General features: G+C 41.9%; 1 protein-coding gene across 39 annotated transcripts in view; it reads left to right on the top strand.

The window, feature by feature from the left end:
- Supt3h (SPT3 homolog, SAGA and STAGA complex component) overlaps window positions 1-19,832 on the top strand; it is a 335,078-nt gene that overhangs the window by 232,226 nt on the left and 83,020 nt on the right. For 37 of the 39 annotated variants that reach the window (XR_015628924.1, XR_015628923.1, XM_087567714.1 and 34 more), the window contains 1 exon segment: window positions 676-815. Coding sequence is in view for 35 of the 39 variants with exons in the window: in XM_087567714.1 (XP_087423840.1) it covers window positions 676-815 (140 nt within the window). In the remaining 4 variants the exon portion in view is untranslated. 39 annotated transcript variants of the gene reach the window in all.

Below are 19,832 nucleotides of genomic sequence, written 5' to 3'. Positions count from 1 at the left end.
CCCTGACTGTGATCATGTGTCCATTAATGCGTCCACTTGAGAGGACTACGGCTTGAGAGAATAGAGCCCTCATTCTGTGGATGCTGACATCCCTAGATGCTGAAGTACTTGTCATCCTAATGGCTTACCAGAAATTGTCAATTTTGAAAGACATGTATTCAAGTATTTTTCATTAATTACATTTCTTAATAAGTTTCCATTGTATTTGTTTTGGTTATCTGGAGTCTACAGAAGAATGGCCCCCTTAGTCTTCCTCTTTTAATCAGATAATACTCCACGCTGTCCTGTGTGGCAGTTTGGTCGTGGGCTGTGTTTTTAACACTAGGAGCTGTCAGTCTACCTCCTTTGCTTGCAGTAACCTAGCACACCCTCTCCTGCTTGTGTTTTGCTTCTCTTGTAAAGGTCTACGGAACAGTGCTCTTTGCCAAGCCTGAGAGCCCCTCTTCCTTTCATAAGGGCCTCAGTCAGCCCTTTCACACTCACTATGCTGATTGATAAGCTGGTTTGACTGTCCTTTTTATTTTGTGATACTGGTGATTGGTTTCTGTGTGTATTTTAGAGAAGTTTCTCTGTAGAGGTGGCTCTGAGTGACTTTGACACTGTGTGCTGTGTGTGGTTGGTGCTGATGGACCCTGCTCAGCGAGCGTATTTGTTCTTTGTCTCTTCCTCATGAAGAAAAACTGAGTGGCAGCAGCGGTACAAACAAGAGACAAAAGATTGCTCAGGACTTGATCAACTCTATTGACCAGACAGGAGAGCTTCTGGCAATGTTTGAAGACAACGAACTCGATGATGTTAAACAGGAAAGAATGGAGGTATGGCACATTCATGTGTTTCCTAGGGGTTCCCTGCCCAGCACTGTGCTCTCACTTCTTGTCCAGTGTCCTTGACTGTAGCCTATAGAGCCCATGTCAGACCCTTTGTCTGAAGCGCACTCGGGAGCAAGCCCCAGGAAGGGAGGAAGTTTTGCCTCCACACATGACTCTGAGAAACATGCTGCGTTTTGATACTGTGTTTTCTTCTTTGGAAATGACAAGCATTCCTTACACTGGATCTGACGTTTGCTGATGCACTTTACTCCATTCAGACCACGTTAGATTAAATATTTACTTAATTCTTTTTTGTTCCAAATTATCCAGTTGTCTCTGGGGCAAAGGTAATTCTCAGAGCTCTTGTCTTGGCACAGCGAGTGAAGAGCAGCCTTCCAGCCTGCTTTGGCAGCCTGCGGCTAGCCTCTCCCACTAAGGTGCTGTCCAGGGAAGGAGTGTGCTTTATGTCACTGTCACAGAGCACAAAGGACATTCCCTATACATGTTCTCACGATGAATATAAAAACTGTATGTCTTGTGTTTACTTTAGCTATCTAGACTTTCAATCAATTATACTCCAGGAAAAAAATGAACATAATGATTGACTTCACTTGAGTGCCTTCCAGCACACACGGTAGTCTTCTTAGTTCTTACTGCAACATTCTACCTCTACATTCAAAAAGGAATCTCAGTTTCCCCCTCTCTTTAAATTGGGCAAGAGATAATTCCAAAATTCCAAAGAGTTTCTAAATGTCTATTGCATCGTGGTCCCTAAGCATGCCACACTGGGTAATTATTTCATTAAATTTTGGGAGGAGCCCAGTTGACATGTATGCACTGTAACTTTTAACAACATTCTTTAAAGAATTATCATGCCTCGCTCCTGAACTGGGACATGAAGGCCGTGGTCTCTTAGAACAGTGTGGTTACCTTGCTTTGAGGCAACTGCAAATAGTTTTACTTCAACTTAGCCATGGGCCAAAAATATGCCAAGTTGTCTAAAGCAGATGATAAGCATATATTTCTGATGCCATTATGTCCTCCGCAGGACAGGACACTGCGTAGGGCATGGTTTCACTTATGTTGGTGCTTGGGAGGAAGCGTTTGTACTTAGTCTTTAATGTTTCATCTCATGAGATGTGCATGGAGGGATCCCATAGGAGGGCTCTACAAAATTATACATAAAAAATTCCACTGGGGCAGATCTCCGCTAAACAAGTCAGTCCACAGTTGAGGAAGAGAATCAAGGTGCTGAAATACCAGGCTCGGAATAACAGAGTAGACCGGGAACAATGCTGAAACCGTAAAACCAGTCAGTCTCCAGAAGCAGGAGCAGCCCCAGTGCTCGCACATCTGAACCACACTGTCCGGTATTGTCTTATACACTACACAGTGTCAGTGAGGGAATGAAATATCAGCAAAAGCTGGCAAGGACACGTAGAGTAGAAGGCAGCTTTATCTGTACAGGAAGCCCGAAGTTGACAGTTTCTTTAAGTCCGCAACATCCTAGAATTCTCTTCTGCCAAGATGACAAGTAGTTTCCATATTTTACTCATCCACATGGCATAGTTGAAATGAATAAAAAATGATAGACTTGTAGACATAACTGCAGACAGTACAAGGAGAGAGGGAACCATTAAGACCAGAGGCCTTGCCTGCTTCTAATTTGACAGGTTATAGTTTCAAGAGTAAACCGCAGCTGTGGCAGTCCATATGAAACCACTTTGGACTCACAGACTGCAGTCTCTGGCTTTTAAAGTGCAGTCGAATAATCAGCCTCGGCATCATTCCGTGATTTAATTTTCCTCTAAGCATCACTTATGCTTGCAGAAACTGTGCTCTACCTTCTCTCCTAGAATGAAAGAAATGGTGTCCTCCCCCTCCCTCCTCCTCCAGCCTCCTCCTCCCTCCCTTCTTCCCTCTTTCCTTCTCTCTTAGTTGTTCTCATATAAATGAAGTGTTGAAGAGCAAGGTTTTACAAACATGAAGACTCACTTGGGACCCTCACTGCTTCTGAAAACATATGGGTGGGTGTAAGCATGTTCTTAAGCAAGTATGTGTAAGCATGTTCTTTGCTGCGGTTTTTGCTGATAATATGTGTGCTCCTGGCTCTCAGTTCCTTAGACTCTATTTCATTGCCATTAAGTATAATGGGACCAAAAACAAGAAAACTGACTGAAATTTTACATTAATTTTACCTCGACAGTCCACCTTCATCGTAGTTAACCATTTCAAAACATTTGTTCTCTTGACCCAAATTCCCAACAGTTGACTCTCTGTGTAGCAGAGAGAAATCACTATTGATCTTTGATGTTCCCTTCAACTAATGGATGGATGGATGGATGGATGGATGGATGGATGATGGATGGATGGATGGATGGATGGATGGATTGATGGATGATGGATGGATGGATGAGTGGATGGATGGAGAAATAGATATTCCTCTGAGCTGTTTTAGTGTGTTAGAGAAATGAAGCACAAAGCGGGGATATCAAGCACAATGCCCTTTCCAGATGGCCACTTCTAAGTAAGGCAGATGTGTTTGAGTATTGGCAGTGATTTCTGTATTGAATTTTTTTCATTCCAGTTAGGTAGGTGTGACTAAGCAAACCAGAAGCCAGGGAGGAGTCCCTAAAAGCTAGAGAAGCCATCTGACAGGGAGGGCTCTACATGGGGAGGATTCTAAGAAGCTCAAATTTGTCATTGGTCAAGTTGGTCACTCTGTGACATTGATTCAAGTGAGAGCTACCTCCAATCTAATCTACAAATAGTAAGGGTACGCAGGAGAGCTGCGAACAGAGCTCACCAGAGTGAACACACTATGGCTGGGTTGGGGTTTGGACTATCCCTTGTGACTATATATCTGCTTTAATCCAATAGGATATACTTAAAAATCAGGGTCGTATTCATAAAATATAAGGCAGCTTAAAGGTTTTTAAATAAGCTTTAAGTTAAATTTGAGATCTCGGGTGGCCACCTCATTTTTTAAGGAGAAATTAACTGTCCATAGGTTTTACAGGAAGCAGTGTCTCATGAAGCTGAATAAGGTGAGAAATCCATTGCCTCAGCCAAGCAGGCCCAGAGCTTCCCAGGAGCTTCTCCAGGAGCTTCCCCTGGGCTGTAGTTTCTATAGACAAGACGACCGGAAGCCTCACTAAGGAGCCAGAGAGAGTTCAGAGGCTTTCTGTCTTCTGTTTGTAAAGTGTATTCTTTCTAATAGTCCACAGCATGATTTGTTTTAATTATAAATGGAAATAAATTTCCTCTAAAACTAAGAGTCCGTAAACATCTCTAATAAAACCTAACATAAAAGACAAAAGATTGGTGTGGGTAAGATAAGCATTTACAAAGACAATTAAACCCCCAATTAAAACAATATTTTAAAAAACACCACAAAGATGCTTAAAATGGCAATGGATTTGGGTTTGGCAGTGAAGATAGATGAGGGTTGTGACTCCAAAGTCAACAGTTTGCCTTGCATACGTCAAAGCTTTGGGTTCAGCCTTTAGCATGTCAGAGAGACGGAGACTGCAATATAGAAATCTGTGTTTCTAGTCTGTATGAATAAGTGCATGCATGTTTAGGTGTGCATGTATATGTATTATGTTTATATCCATTTATTACATTTGTAGGACTAGAAATCTATTTTACTTGATATTTTAAAGAACACTCTGCAGTAAAGAGACAGATCCAGTTGTTAGCATTGTAGGAAAGGGGACTGAGGGAGAAAAGCTTCATAACGATGGAACAATGGAAGAATGTTAGTAAAAGGTGCCTCTAACAATGAAGATGCGGTCGGTAGAAAATGCCCATCTTCCACTCCAGTGCCTTCAGGTGGAGCAGTAGTGCAGAGGACGCCAGCCAGAGACGTGCAGACATAACCAGTTGATTTGGATGAAGAAAAAATTGTAATAAATATCTAAGTTTATCTGACATTCATATGGATATGAGCATACTAACAGAGTTCTTTCCATTCAATTTCAGAATCCCAACTCTTGCCACTTTCATTTGCCAGAGTTCAGGGAACACTAACCAATAAAGGAAACCCTTGCTAGAGTCAGGGGTTAAAAATTACCATGTTGTATAGGGAATGTCAACTTTTTGTTTAGGTAAACCTCGATATTCAAATTTAAAAGCATCAAAACTAATAAAGGTAGACATTGATTAAAAAGCACTAGTATCTCCTCCTAGTAACTGTCAGAACATGGGTGAGTACAGACAGTCTGCAAGTGCTCCAAGAAAATGTTATGTGCAACAGGCTTCATGTCAGCAAGAAGACAGAGAGAGATGCGAAGTGTCCCAAACGCGGAGGGCAGGAAGGACAGCATCCTGTGACCCTAGATGTGGACACTCAGCCTTGTAACTGCCCCACTCACTTCCAGTGTGATTCATCAAATTAATGTAATTGCCTGTGGTCTTGGTAAGAACACCACTAGGAATTGTAAGACCTTGATAAGATAACATTGAATTTGCCTTACATGATAAAAAGAATATAGAACTATAAAGGTTTTATTAAAGAAAAGCAGAAGACAGAATTCAGTTTGCCCTGCCAGGTATGTTAACATTTCTTTACTCCCCTAAGTCCTAAATGTGTGACACAGGTCAGGGATCATGACACAGGTGCCAAAATGGGTCATTATCTGGAGTAAAACATTCCAGGTGTCTCTTGACTTTATAGGTGCATTTTAATAAAGAATCCCAAGGAATACTGTATAATTTTCTATAAAATAAGAACTTTAAAAAATAGAGTAATTAAATATCAATTTGAGTGTGTAAAAGGATTTTTTTAGGCTTTTGTTTTTCAAACAGGCTTTCTGAAAGATTCTGCTGCTCATGATGTCAACAGGTACACTGGCACGTCGAAGGGGAGAGATTGCTGTCTTGGAATACAGTTACAACGCGGTAGCAAAACCTTAGGGCCTTCTCTTCTGAGACTCTGCAAGGGTGTTTTCAATGCTCATATATAATGTGAATTTTTCAAAAGAAATAGACTCTATTAAAAGTTTTCTGTAAAGATGCTATGATTTTAATATGGAAGAAATATAAATCACAAAAGGAGTGACTTAAATTTTGTTATTGGTGCTATATCTGTCAAATGAATCTGGGGCTGAGGCCAGTGTGATGGCTAGACAGGTAAACATGCCTGCTACCTCTTCCAGGGGACGATGGACTCCCAAGTTGTCCTCTGCCCGCCACATGCACAGCGTAGCACATGAATGAACATATACATATATAATGATAATAACAATTAATAATAATAATATAATGATAATGTAAAATCTAAGTTTTCAATGAAATGCCTGGGCTGAAGTAAAGACTCTGGGTCAGTACCACTCCCAGTGTCTCCTGCCTCTTTTCTAAGTCCTCCAGGAGCAAAATGGCCAGCAGCAGCCTTGAGACTGAAAGTGTGCATCTTCTGTTTGCTAACAACGTCAGAAGGCACGTAGCAGTAACAAGGGTCCTTCTTCTTGGTGAAAGAATACTTTCTAGTGTGGACTTGGACAGGGACAGGCTGTTCCTTCTCCTTCCCCCACCTCACAGACGAGACACAGTCAGGTGTCAGGTACAGACAGAAGCCAGCACTCCCCCCACTACAAGCTTCTCATCGTGCAGGGCCCACGCGTGTGCAGGCCTTGCTGCCTGTTGGGCTGACTTCTGCATCAATGTTTGCTAAGCACGTAACTGATTACACTGTTCAATTACAATTTTTAGAACCAATATTTTCTGTCTCAAGTAATTCTAATTTGTTTTTTTAATGAAATGCTTCTCTTAGAGATCAGTCCACCAACTTGTTTATAAAACACCTTGGCAGAGAAGAGTTTTAAAATATCATTGAATTTAAGATTGCCACAGGATTTACCACTAATTTACATTTAGTGTTTATAGTTCTCAGATTGTGGTTGCTGTAATAACCAGCATATTTTTGCCTTGAATATTTTGTGGATTATATTTCCCCTATTCTTTCTCCTTGACCTACATTCCCCACAGTAGGTGGGCAGATTGTTGTTCTATAGTCTGGCTTTTATTTATCTTCAGTGGTTTAATCTCTGAGTTAGTATTTCTAAATAGGAAAGTAAGTCTATTTTATGGCAAGGTTTCGATCTCAGTGCCCGGGTTGTGTAGTGGATTATCAAATCATAGCTTATTCAGTACAGACCACCCCTCTCTTTGCCCCTATGCTGAGGTAGTCCTGAGGACCTACCTACCTTCCGTCCAGTTCTTACCACTACTTCCTGGTAAGTCACACAGAGCAACCTGAGAGTAGACATCAGCTTTATTTCCAGACCATCACAGCCCTCACTTAAAATCAGCCACATGAGTTCAACTGGAAGCGTATTAGTGACTAGGCTGTTCCATTGTGTTAATGGATATGTCTGACACTTTTCATGGTATTGATTTAAAAGCAGGTGAGATCCTGTCAGCCACTGCATTTTCCCATTCTCCCTTTTCTACAGGAGAGCCTTTTAGCATGCTACAAGTACACATTAAGAACCCGCTCAAGCAACCTTTCCATCTCCATCTCCCACCTTCTTCACCCTCCTCTCTCACATGCTCTGCCAGGGCTCACTTACACTTGTACAACATGTGATCCAGCACAGCACATGTGCATTCATCTGGCAGCATGTGCTCAGATTGTCAGTAGATAATGAATTCCAGGAGAGCCCCTAGTGTTCCACTAGTTGACTTGCCAGATGAGCTTCCCGTGAGCATGCACACATCCAAACACCAAAGCCTTCAGTGTTTGTCCATGTATCGTGATAACATAGCTGTGCCTTTAGTGAGTTATCAATTATTTTTCTCATCACTGCAATAGAATGCCCAATGGGAAGGATTCCCTTGGGCTCTCAATTGCATCACAGAAGACATGGTGGCTGAACCAGCTTCTGTCCATGGCTGTGAGGACGAGATGGCTTAATAATATGCTGGTGGGCACAGACACAAAGAATTTGCCTAGAAGTAGAGCCTGGCTCTACTGGAAACCTATCCCACTGTGGCCCAGTTACTGCACCTCGATCCTAACGGGGCCACAGCCTCCCTAAACAGCATTGCCATTTGGAGACTTTATGTTCAGACTGAGGATTTGCCACACTAAGCAGTGGGCTATGCAGATACTGTTATCTGTTTGTTCAGTTTTTTAAAATGTAGTTTCCAAATATAGAAAGCCAGTCCCTTCTGAATAACACAAGGTTATAAAAGGCTGTGGCTACAAGGTACACACTCCTCTGCGAGCTTGTTCTCAGGGCTCTCCTCACCATCTCTGCCTACCCTGCAGTTGTGAAAGGCTGTCATTGTGTGGCTGACTTCCTGTTGGAGTCTTAGTAGTTCTGTTTGCTTAGCTAAAGGTGTCATCAATTTACCTTCCCACACCACTTAGATGTTGACTTGCATTGGCCCAAATACGTCTGTTGGCAATGCCAGGCACCAGTTCCAGCTTTAATTGGCAGAGTCCATTGTTCAGAAGAGCAATAGGCCGACTGTGGTTATTTTTGCCCAGGAACCTACTCTGAATAGTTAGCAATAAAGAGTATTTACTTCATTTGTCTGCCTCATGCACTCCACTAACAGACCATGAGAATCAATTATGATTAAAAGCCATATTGCCGCCATCATTGCTCCCATTACTAATATAGCCTTTATGATTAGTTACTAGGGGCAGTGTTTGGCCATGTTGTAGAAATCCTCAAATCTGTATACTCATACAGTTACTGTAGCCATGAAACAGAAAGTAGAAAAGGGGCTGCTGGGAAGGGAAAGGGGCCTCAGTGGGCATGGGAAAGCACAAAGCCATAAAATTGAATATGGTCAAAATATGCTATATATACAGTTATGAAAGTGTCACAATAAGATCGTTGTTATGTGTAATTAATATGTGCTGATATCAGTGTAACTAAGTTTCAATAACGAGGATGTGCACATCAACAGCTTTGCTGCTTCATGCTATTAAAATGTTATGAGCTCTTTCTAGTGTCTACTTGAAGAGAGAAGTATTGCTTTTTTTTCACAAGATTATCTTTTATTCGTTCAGACTAGAAAACACATAAAAATAACTTGAAAGTTAATTCATCTATCTATATACATTTACTTAAAGGGGAATAAATTATTCATTCATTCTTCTGTTTTATTCTTTTGAAGGCCCTCAGATATATACGATTTAACTGGCCAGTGATAGAGACCTATGTCTTTTGTTGGCTGACTGTGTATGTGGATATATAACTGAATATGTAACCACAATTCAGAAATCTATTACTGCTTAACACTGGCAGATAGTAAGTCCTCAGAACAAAACTTGAACAGAAGCCCCATAAGCAGTATCGTTCTGACAATAGTCTTCTTTTTTTCTCTCCATCTTTATTAAATTGGGTATTTCTTATTTACATTTCAATAGTTATTACCTTTCCCAGTTTCCTGGCCAACATTCCCCTAATCCCTCCCCCTCCCCTTCTGTATGGTTGTTCCCCTCCCCACCCTCCCCTCATTACCACTCTCTCTCTGTACCCCAAAGAGGAAAAGGCAGGGACAATTTATAACAAGCTCACTGATCTGCTCTGGAGCATGGAGAAAACAGAAATCAGAATGCAGTATTGCTAAGAGGTTGTTTTCACATTGACAGGAAACTATGAAAACTCTACCAGATCACCAGTGTTCTTTTCAATAGTTGAACACAGTCTTTACCAAAATTCATGCTGTCTGTAGAACTCATCCAAGCAGTGCAGGAACAGAAAGTTGAGACTATTACAAGGACAAATGATGTTTTCAGAATTTTTGCCTAATGCTAGTCCTTGTCAAAGAATGACAAAATTCTCATTCTCTCTCTCTCTCTCTCTCTCTCTCTCTCTCTCTCTCTCTCTCTCTCTCTCTCTCTCTCCCTCTCTCTTGCACACACACACAACACACACACACACACACATACACACACACACGCACACACACACAGGTACACACACACACACCCCCGCTCACTCAGGGATACAATACTAGCATGCATGTGGTGTAGGTAACGACTGGCTTTAAGGCCTGCTCCACAGGAGGAACTGTGGGCCTGGAACTGTAAATCTGCCCCAAGAACTCACGCATTTTAAAAACTAATAGTCAGCATTTTTAAAGTGTACATTTATTCATGTACATGCTTCTGTGTGTGTGTGAGAGAGACACATGTATGAAGCTGTATGAGGAGCCTAGAAGAGGGTACTAGCTTCCCTGGTGTTATAGTACATACATGGTTATTAGCTTTCATGTAGTTTCTGGGAACAGAGCCTGTGTCCTCTGGAAAACCAACCACATGCTTGCATGTGAATGTGCATGTGAAGGGCAGAAACTGATATCCTTTGTCTCCTGCCTTAGTTGCTCTCCACCTCATGTTTTGAAATAGGATCTCTCACTGGACCTGAAGCCCGTAATCTAGACGGGCTGATCAGTAAGCTTCATGTATCTGGCAGGTCTCACTCCAATCCACCAGCAATGGGTACAGCCATGTGTGTCTCAGGAAGAGTACTGGTTTTCTGTGTGTGTGCGGATCTGAACTTGGGTCCTCCTGCTTGCTTATTGGACACTTTACTAAGAGAGCCATCTCTCCAGCCCCAAAACTGTCTTAATTAGTCATGGCCTTTCCTGTGCCTGCATATACTAGATATAGTCTGAGGTCATAGAAACTGAATAGCTCTTTATGGAGTAGGTAGACGTCTACCATGATCAAGCATGTTTTATTCAGAAACAGAACACTTCTGGTATTAGAGGTAATTTTACTAAATAAAACCTGGTACTTCCTGCTGATTGCTTAAAGGTTATTTAAGAGATTGGATTTCCTCCTGAGTAAAGAACTTGGCCATCATATTTAAGTGATTATATAATGTGTATTCAGTGTTCTGACAGTGTCCAGATGGCAGCTACCATGTGCAAATTAAAAGGGATGTGTCAGTTGTGCTACCATTACATAGTACAATATTCATTACATATGGAAAAGACTCAGAGAATGTCGAGAGACGTTACCTCTGTGCTGATTGTGTGAGCAGAAGCATGGATTCATGTTAGCGGCTGCAGATCACATAAAGCTTTATTAAGTATTCTACCTCTGAGTGATGCATTATTTGATAACATTGTTTTAAAAACTTCTTATGAGAATCTGTGGCTTCTATGCATCCTAAAGATGGAAATAGAGGTGCTGGGGCCTCAGAATCTGAAACACCAAGGAAATAATTTTAGCAACACTTGAAAAGAAACGGAATTAAAAAAAAAAACCAAAACTCTGTTTTTCTCTCTGTGTTGGTTGGCCTCATGTTGCTCACCTAATGAACCACCATGTGTTTTTGTTCTGTATCTGGAGGCTAGATAACACACCACAAGCAGTTCAAGTCCTTAGTGTCATCACCTTGAGAGAAGCAGGCCAGCTCTGTATTCAGTCTAAAGGTTCAGGAAATGGCCTCTGTTTGACCTGGCAGTGTGGGTGGAAGGCAAGGTCATGCCGTATCTCTTCAACCTCAGTGACTGTATTGTAAGTTTCAGAATGGGAGGCAGCAAGGGAGACAGTGCCTGAACTACATACTACAACAGACCAACACACAAGCATGTACACACACACACACACACACACACACACACACACACACAAAGTGTTGATCTTGAGATATAAGTATTTTATTTTTTTTAAAAAAATGGCTTTTATATTACAACTGTAATTTACTTTGAAAAGTTGCAAGGGGTAGGATATTAGACTTAAAGTAATATGGCTTGTGAGCATAAATAAAAACTCCAACTAAAGCCCACAGAGCATGAAGAAAGTAGAATGTGCCTCCACCAAGTTCTTTGTCTTGAAAAATTATCCCATGTAAGGACTAAACCACATTTTCAGGAAGATGTTTTCTTCAAATGTACTAAATACTGTGCTACTCTAGCAAATATTTAAATACTGTACTGATTTCTCTGCAGACTTAAATTTAATTTTCCTGTTAGCCAAGAGTCTGCACCCTCCAATCCATCTTCATTTGTCAGCTTCAATCTTTCCTCTTCCTATAGAGTGTTTTCTGTAGTGTTACAGACACGCCAGATCTAGTGTGCTCCTCAGAGGAATCCAGTGCGGCTGTCTGTCTGTTTGTCTGTTTGTTTGTTTGTTTGTTTGTTTGTTTGTTTGTTTTATTCATCTTCCTTTTTTTCTCATGATCATGTTTGTAAAATCAGAAAGTCAGTCTCTCCTCGTACTCTCCAACCTCTCCCCGACCTGGAGTCACTGCGGGTGCACTGCCCTGAAGGAAGCCAATAGGATTGACAAACATCTGTGGTTACTTGTTGGCCAAGGGTCTCTCTCCTGTGCTCACCATGCTTCAAGCTTCTCCACTCTGGTTTGCAGAGAGTGGAGTCTACTTGAGTAGTCTAGGCAAACTTTTCTCTAATGAGATTAATTGCTAAAAAGCTGCAACGTGACTTTTGCCTACTTAGAAGGGCCAACTACATTATTTGGCTTCTATGATTCACATGGTAGCTCCCATACTGTTCATTGGTAGATCTTACACTTCTCAGTAAGTTAGTCTCTTTAAAGATGGGGAAGTGCAGTCAGTCTCTCCCCTTCTTACCTCTGACTTATTTGAGTGTGAAGGCTGGAAGGCTATTATGAATCACAAAGACAAGGCCATAGCTTAGAACGTCAAAGCCAGCACTGGAGGAGCCTGAGGCTTTGATGACCTCAGTGTGTGGTTGTGTCAAGTCTGAAGGCTATCACTAGTATTCATTTATGTGAGGAAAGATGAACTTCTCTCTTGCCTAAGCAACTGTTAGTTAGGGTTAGTTTATACAGAGGCGAGCGTGCAGTGTAAGTTGTTTTTCTAATGCTCTCAACTAGAAAAACCCTATCTTGGTAAGTTAGAATATACCTACTACTAGGAAATAAGTCATTTTCAAGTAGACCTGGTTTAATTTTAAAATAAAAATGTATCCTTGGGAAGGTAAATTGTTCCAAAATGCCCAAACCCCATGTTGCCTGACACCAGAGAATCTGGATCTGTCTCACACTGTTCATAATTTATGCAGGAAGCAAACTCATGGTTTGTCAAATGTGAAACACACCTTTCTGTGCTGACATCTAGATGTGTGGAGGAAGCTGTAGAAAGGCCTCACGGCAGCCACTGGACCCTTTTCCTTGTATTCTCACTGTCCATTGCCAAGTCCTACTCCATCCCTCCTCCAGGACACTGACTTCCCCCTTTAAGTAATGCTTTCTCAGATAATTGACAAATTAAGTCTAGTTTTATACTGAAGGAATACCTCATCACGGGCTCTGATTTTCAAATCAAAACCACAGACAAGTGTTAATGTCTTAATGAGTCTCTGCCTAAGAGATGTTAATTTGAGAAGTTTTGTTCCTGAAGACTCACTGACATCAAAAGACTGAAGAAATCATCAGTATTTATTACGGGGTATCCTGCCTCCTAAGTTCCGGAAGAAAATAGAGGAATGGATTTGATTTTAGGTCTTTATTTTTATTGAGTTTTTTTTTTAATCAAAGTATCCACCCTGCTACTTATGAAATTAAAATCTGTGCCATAGAAAATAAGTGCCATCCGGGCTGCATTTTTCTCTAGATGACACTATACAGAGGCGAGCGTGCAGTGTACTGGGGCATGCTCACTTCGCTTATGTCTGGCATGCCTGATATGATACAGTAGATAATCCTCACTGCAGAGGACTAGAACCAGAAATACAACTTACAGCGTGTGACATCAACCTACAGGAATACGTAAGAGTGATTACCAGCCCTTCAGAAAATGACTTAGAAAGTACTATCTCTGCTTTCAATAGATGACGCTGTGATTGCGTGCAAGCACGTGATGTGTGAGCACCTCTCTGGTAATTCCACAGCATTCTCCATTTTTATTAAACTATATGCTCATTTACAAGTACATTTCTAGGTCTTATTAAAATTATCTGTTGCTTAGATTTGGGAAGGTCTCCCATTATACTGAAACAAAAGCCAGTTTCTTCTTGAAGCCACTAAATAACATTTCAGGTGTGATTTTCTAAGATTATTTCAAGTCTTTTAAGCCTCTACAGTTGCAACATAGGATATGAATTTGCAGTAGGTTCTGGGTGATTTTGGTTGATGAGATAAAAAGTGCCTTCTTGTCTGAAGAAGGAATTTTCTAGGATCTGGTAGCCTAGCCTCGTAGCCCATCACTCACTATACAGTAGGGTTTAGTTCTTTCCATCAGTATGTCTTGATGCAAAGACACTCTCGTGCAAGTACTAAACAGATTTTATCCTCTATAAGTCACGTGATCAGCTCGGGTATGTGTGGTGCTTTAATGAGAATGGCCCCCATAGACTCATGCATTTGAACCCTGCTCCACCATTAGTTACGATGTTTAGAGAGGCTGTGGAAGCATTAGGAGGCAGAGTCTTGTTGGAGATGGTACCTTCCTAGGGGCAGCCCTCGAGGTTACCCTTGCCCCTTTCCAGTGCTTTCTGTCTGCTTCCTTTGTACAGACGAGATACAGCCAGCTTCCTTCTCCTGCCAACATGCCATGCCATTCCTACCGTTAGGTACTCTACCCCTGGGACCCTGAGCCAGAATCAACCATTTCTCCCTGGCATAGCTTTGGTTATGATGTTTGCCGCAGCAACAGAAATGTAACTAATACAGTGCATTTGGAGTCATCAGACTGGGCCAGCAGTCTGTAGGAACTCAGTGCTACTTTATAATTATTCTGTACATCTAAAATTATTTCAAAATAGTTCCTTATTGAAAGCCATAAGAAGCGCTGGTTTCAAGTGTGGAGGAGAAATAACAATGGCTGCTCATCCTCACTGGGGTGGTTGTTGAGAGGCTGAAGTGAGGCTGCAATCCGGTCAGCTGCTGTTCCCTGCTGCGACCCTTCTCATTTGACTTCACCCTCTTCCCACCTCTGAGCTCTTCCTCTTCCTGCCAAAGCTGCTCTTGCTTTTTGTAAAGCGTCTGTGGTTACTTTATTAAGGTGCAACGTTGCCTCACTGTTACCCAGCTACTAAAACAATCCTCTCTTCATTTCTCTTTGTAATCCCTTCTACACCCTCTGGGCACAGTGGTTAAGCCTTCTTACCTAAGAGTTGCCTAATGGCCACTGACATTTAATCAAATAACAGTTATAATACATTTACTCATAAGTAAAAGTTGAATAAAATTTGGGCACTGACATCTAAGAGAATGGGGATTTCATCATCAACTATCTTAACAGAACCCATTTTGTTAAATAACCATAATTATGGGTTTTACATTTATGATTCCAGAGGATTTTGCTGCTCTGCATTCTTTGAAGCCTCAGAGGCGGTCATTGTGCTTGTGTTTCTGGAAGTACCTAGAGTGGATCTAAAAACAGAGCCAGGGCTTCTGTATAGCATCAGTCCCCAGCAGACTTGCTCATCCAAAGGCATGAGCTCCCACTTATCCAGGCATGGCTCCTGCACTCTGGAAACTGCCCTGAGATCTGAAGAGATAGCTTCATTGGTAAAGACCTTGCCTTGAAGCAAGAGGACCTAAGTTTGATCTCCAGAGTTCACATAAAACGAGAGGAAGTTTATGGTGCTGATGCAGAGAAGGCAGACAGGTGACTCCTCGGGCTTCCCGCCAGCCAGCCTAACCTACTTGTTGAGCTCCTGTCTAGTGAGAGACCTTGTCTCAAAAAAGAAAATGGTAGATGTTGCTTGAGGAAGAATACCAATGCTTGAACCTCTAAGCATACATGCACATGTATGTGCACACAGGAACACACACCAGTGTTTTGAAATGTATTCGTAGATTTTTAAGATAACTATGTTAAATAGTACTAAAACTACTGAGTTTTCTGATCATGTGAACATTTCTGCTTTTTCTGTTAATATTTGGAAATTTTCTTTCTCGTATTTGACACAAAAGTACTTTTGATCCTTTGCTTACTGCTCTGTTTTCAGGGAAGTTATGTTTGGTGAAAACCGTCATTTTCTCGTTGTTCCTATGACTAAGTCTCAGTGTATCAGAAAATCGTTTCTTTCTTTTGTTCTTGTCAACTCGTGCTTACAGCCGGCTGGGCCTCATGTGCCTGCTGATGAGCTCGCTCATCTGACTCATGGAACAACTCAGCTGACGGAGGAGAGAAAGGTTAGCTTCAAAATGGCTACAAGTGTTTATTCCTGGGGGGGATAAAGTTTAGCTTGATCTGGTTTGCTCCTGGTCTCAAGTGCTATCAGGTTGTAAAGCCTCTCTGTCCTCTGTGATCCATTGCCTGGAGAATTCACTCCCCTGTTCTGGTGACATCATTTCTTCAGCAGAGTACAATGTCATAGACTTTGTCAGCCTTCTATTTATAGTTGATCATTTGTGGGCAGGGGAGGGCTGGGAGCAATTTTATCCTGGATCTTAGGGTTTATTTGATTTTGTGTTGTTAATTTTGTGTTATGTTTATTTGTGTTTGTTTTGTCAGACAGGGTCTTATTCCGTAGCCCAGGCTGGCTTGAGATTCACTCTGTAGCCCAGTCCAGCCCCACACTTAGTTCAGCCTTTCTGCTTTAGCAGCCTGATCACTAGAATTGTAGGCATGCTGCCTGGGCTTCTCTGATTGTTTAAAGCATGGGTGCTTCGGATTTGCTGCTCAGTGGTCTGACAGCCCCACTCGTTTAAGGTTTCTCTTTGAGGTAAGCGATGAGAAGCGCGCTGAACTGACACATCCTTTCCTCTTGGGAAGGTCTGAAGGACATTGGCCTTTCAGACGGCAGCAGTAGCCCACCCGAAGCAACCCAGTGTGCCCATTGTCCTGCTGGAGAGCTTGGTCTCAGTCAGCTGAGCCTGGACAGTCACCTAGAGCCACACTCATTCAGTGAGCCCTATGCATACCATCCAGGCAGAAACCTGCAAGCACCCAAAGGTGTCCTTTTCATGTCTGCCTTCCGAGAACTAACCATGGCAGCCTGTCTGACAACCTGTAAACTTCAGACACCCTCCAGTTATGCTACCAGAGAAGATCTCCTGTAACTTAGCTAGGATTCATCCTTGTGATGCAAACACCTCCTCCTGAAAAAAAGAAAACCACAAATAGAAGTCACAGCACCTCATTCAGAAAAGGGACCTTTCTCCTACTGCTGCTTTAAAGAGCCGGACGGACATTTACATGAATTTTATTTTGTCAGCTTGATTATTCCACATCATGTTACAACTTCAGGAATAGTAATAAAATTAATACTAACACTAAATGTGGATTTACAACAAAGTATGGGTGGACTTAAGTTGTGTTTTGTTTTAATAATAACCTTTCATTAAAAAGGACATTTTGTCCCGGAAAAGAAATCCTTTACTGTGTATCTAATTTTCTTCACTACTTGCTTACCTAATAAACTCAAATGAAAAACTTTAAACAGATATTTTCAGTACATCCTTTTGATAGTTGTATCTGTGACTTTTCATTATATAACCAATTTATGTTCATTCTCCATAGGTTAAAATACGTAGAAAAATAAAAATTCTTTTAGTCAGATGGAGTAATCTTTTTCAATCCACATGGATAGGCCAAAAAAAAAGAAAGAAAGAAAGAAAAAGAAAGTCCAGCTAAAGGACTGAGTTATGTAAAGGACAGATGCTCTCCGTGTGACTCAGTGCTGCTCTGTGCTCGCTCACTCACTCACTTCCATTGCTGTCATCCTGGATCTACTGATGCCCCGAGTGCATAGCTGCTCCTGGAGGAAACTGCACTCGATGCTCTAATTCACTCCTAATGCCTGTACACATAAAATTGCTATATTATAAAAGCCATTCTGGGTAAATAAATTAATACCACTAGAAACCATTGCTGTGTTTTTTAAACAGGCCATGAAATAGAAATGCATTGTATTCTTCTTATTCTATGGAAACTGTGAGCCAAAATAGAGTCAACTCTTGGTTCTAAGACTGTCATCTTTTCATACTGCAAATTGGCTCTCTAAGTGTGTGTGTGTGTGTGTGTGTGTGTGTGTGTGTGTGTGTGTGCATGTGTGTGTATCTGTGTGTGTGCGCATGTGTGTGTGTATGTGCGTGTGTGTGTGTGTCTGTGTGTCTGTGTATCTGTGTGTGTGTGGTGTGTGTGTGTGTGGTGTGTGTGGTGTGTGTGTGGGTGTGTGGGTGTGGGTGTGTGTGGGCGTGTGTGTGTGGTGTGTGTGGGTGTGTGTGGTGTGTACGTGTGTGCATGTGTGTGTATCTGTGTGTGTGCGTGTGTGCATGTGTGTGTATCTGTGTGTGTGCGCGTGTGTGTGTGTATGTGCGTGTGTGTGTGTGTGTGTGTCTGTGTGTCTGTGTATCTGTGTGTGTGTGGTGTGTGTGTGTGTGGTGTGTGTGGTGTGTGTGTGGGTGTGTGGGTGTGTGTGTGTGTGGTGTGTGTGGGTGTGTGTGGTGTGTACGTGTGTGCATGTGTGTGTATCTGTGTGTGTGCGTGTGTGTCTGTGTATCTGTGTGTGTGGTGTGTGTGTGTGTGTGTGTGGTGTGTGTGTGTGGTGTGGGTGTGTGTGTGTGCAGGTGTACAGTTTATGACTTCCGTAAGTCAAGCAGAATTACTTCAAAGCAAATATTTTCTTCTAAACTTGTTTTTATTTATTTCATTTTGTCTGTCTTTTGATGACTAGACATGGTGGTACATAACTATAATCCTTGTGCTCTAGAGCACAGGCAGATACTCCAGGCTAGCATTGTCTACATGTGAGAGGCTAATTTAAAACAATATAAACAAACAACAAAAATCCCAACCTTTTTTCTGGTTGTAATTCAAGAAGCATATACCTAGGTAGGAGTGGTCCAGAGGCAGATCAAGTTTAGACTGGGCAGGGGCTGCGGGTAGCCATTTGTATTTGATTTAGCCTAATAGGCAGAGCTGTGAACTCAGTCTGTGGATGAAGGAAGGGCTACTCCAGGGCATTCCGTATACCAGGGCCTTTTTGTTATGTTTTATATAATGTAGCCATCCCCAGGATAGGTTGTGGGTGCAACAAGCCATTCACTGCAAAGAGGTGAGTGTTCTGTGAAACGAATAGAGGAAGAACTCTGGCCATGTGTTTGGAGGGAGTCTCACTTGATGTGGTAGGCAACCTTCTCAGTTACAAGCTGGCACAGCAGGCAGAATGACTCTGTGTGTGTGTGTGTGTGTGTGTGTGTGTGTGTGTGTGTGTGTGTGTGTGTGTTTTCATGGGCACACACACTAGGCTTCTGAGGTTTCTCTGTAGCTACTGATATACATGCCTGCTTGTTAGACATTACCTTACAAACTGATATAAGGAACATTTCTTCAGTATTGGGTGTGCGTTACTGCTTTCTATCTTTCTGCCAAGGTCCCATAGGTCACATATTGTCGTGTTGAGTTCTCCCACCAGCCACTGAGTGGGCTTTGCAGGTTCATTATCTCGTCTGATCCGATGTGAGGAGATTATCATGAACATGATTCTTTCCATTCTGTGTAAGGGCTTCACTCTCAGTTATGAAAGTCCTAAAAGCAATCAAAATTGGAGTATTTTTAAATGATTGTTTTGAAGGTACAAGTGAGAGCAGATAAACTTTTACCTGGGTTGCAAAGTTATGTTCTGTGATTCTGAGTTATTCAAGGAAAATAGATGATATGTGTGTTGAGAAGCTTCTGGGAGATTTGCCAGCACATAGCTTGGGTAACCTTTGGGCATGCTTCAGTGAAAGCACGTGGAGAATGTGAGAGCTGCATGCTGCGTAAGTCACCCAGATCTGTGTGCTGCCGCAGGTGCGTTTCAGAGACGCAGGCAGCTCTGCTCTGAAATAAACCACTGAAAACTCAAATTAACAGCTAAGTACTGAGAGTCTGTTGTGTTCAAGATACTGAAAACAACAGCACCAACAACAATTCTACATAGAATGGGTAAGCTGCAGACCTTTATGCTTTTCCTGTTTTCATTTAGGTAGTAGGATCCAACATGGGACTCTTCCTTCACAGTTCATTATACAGTAGCCAGGACAGGCCAAAAGTCCTTGGTAATAAAATGGGTGACTAGTAACATAACCATTAGAGGAGTCCACCAATAATGACTTCAAAGGCAGTGCTTTGC

The sequence above is a fragment of the Rattus norvegicus genome, chromosome 9 (assembly GCF_021556685.1).
Source record: "Rattus norvegicus strain SHRSP/BbbUtx chromosome 9, alternate assembly SHRSP_T2T, whole genome shotgun sequence".
In the NCBI taxonomy this organism is placed as follows: Eukaryota; Metazoa; Chordata; class Mammalia; order Rodentia; family Muridae; genus Rattus; species Rattus norvegicus.
The sequence above is the reverse complement of the archived record's forward strand: the minus strand, read 5'-3'. Positions and strand labels throughout refer to the sequence as shown.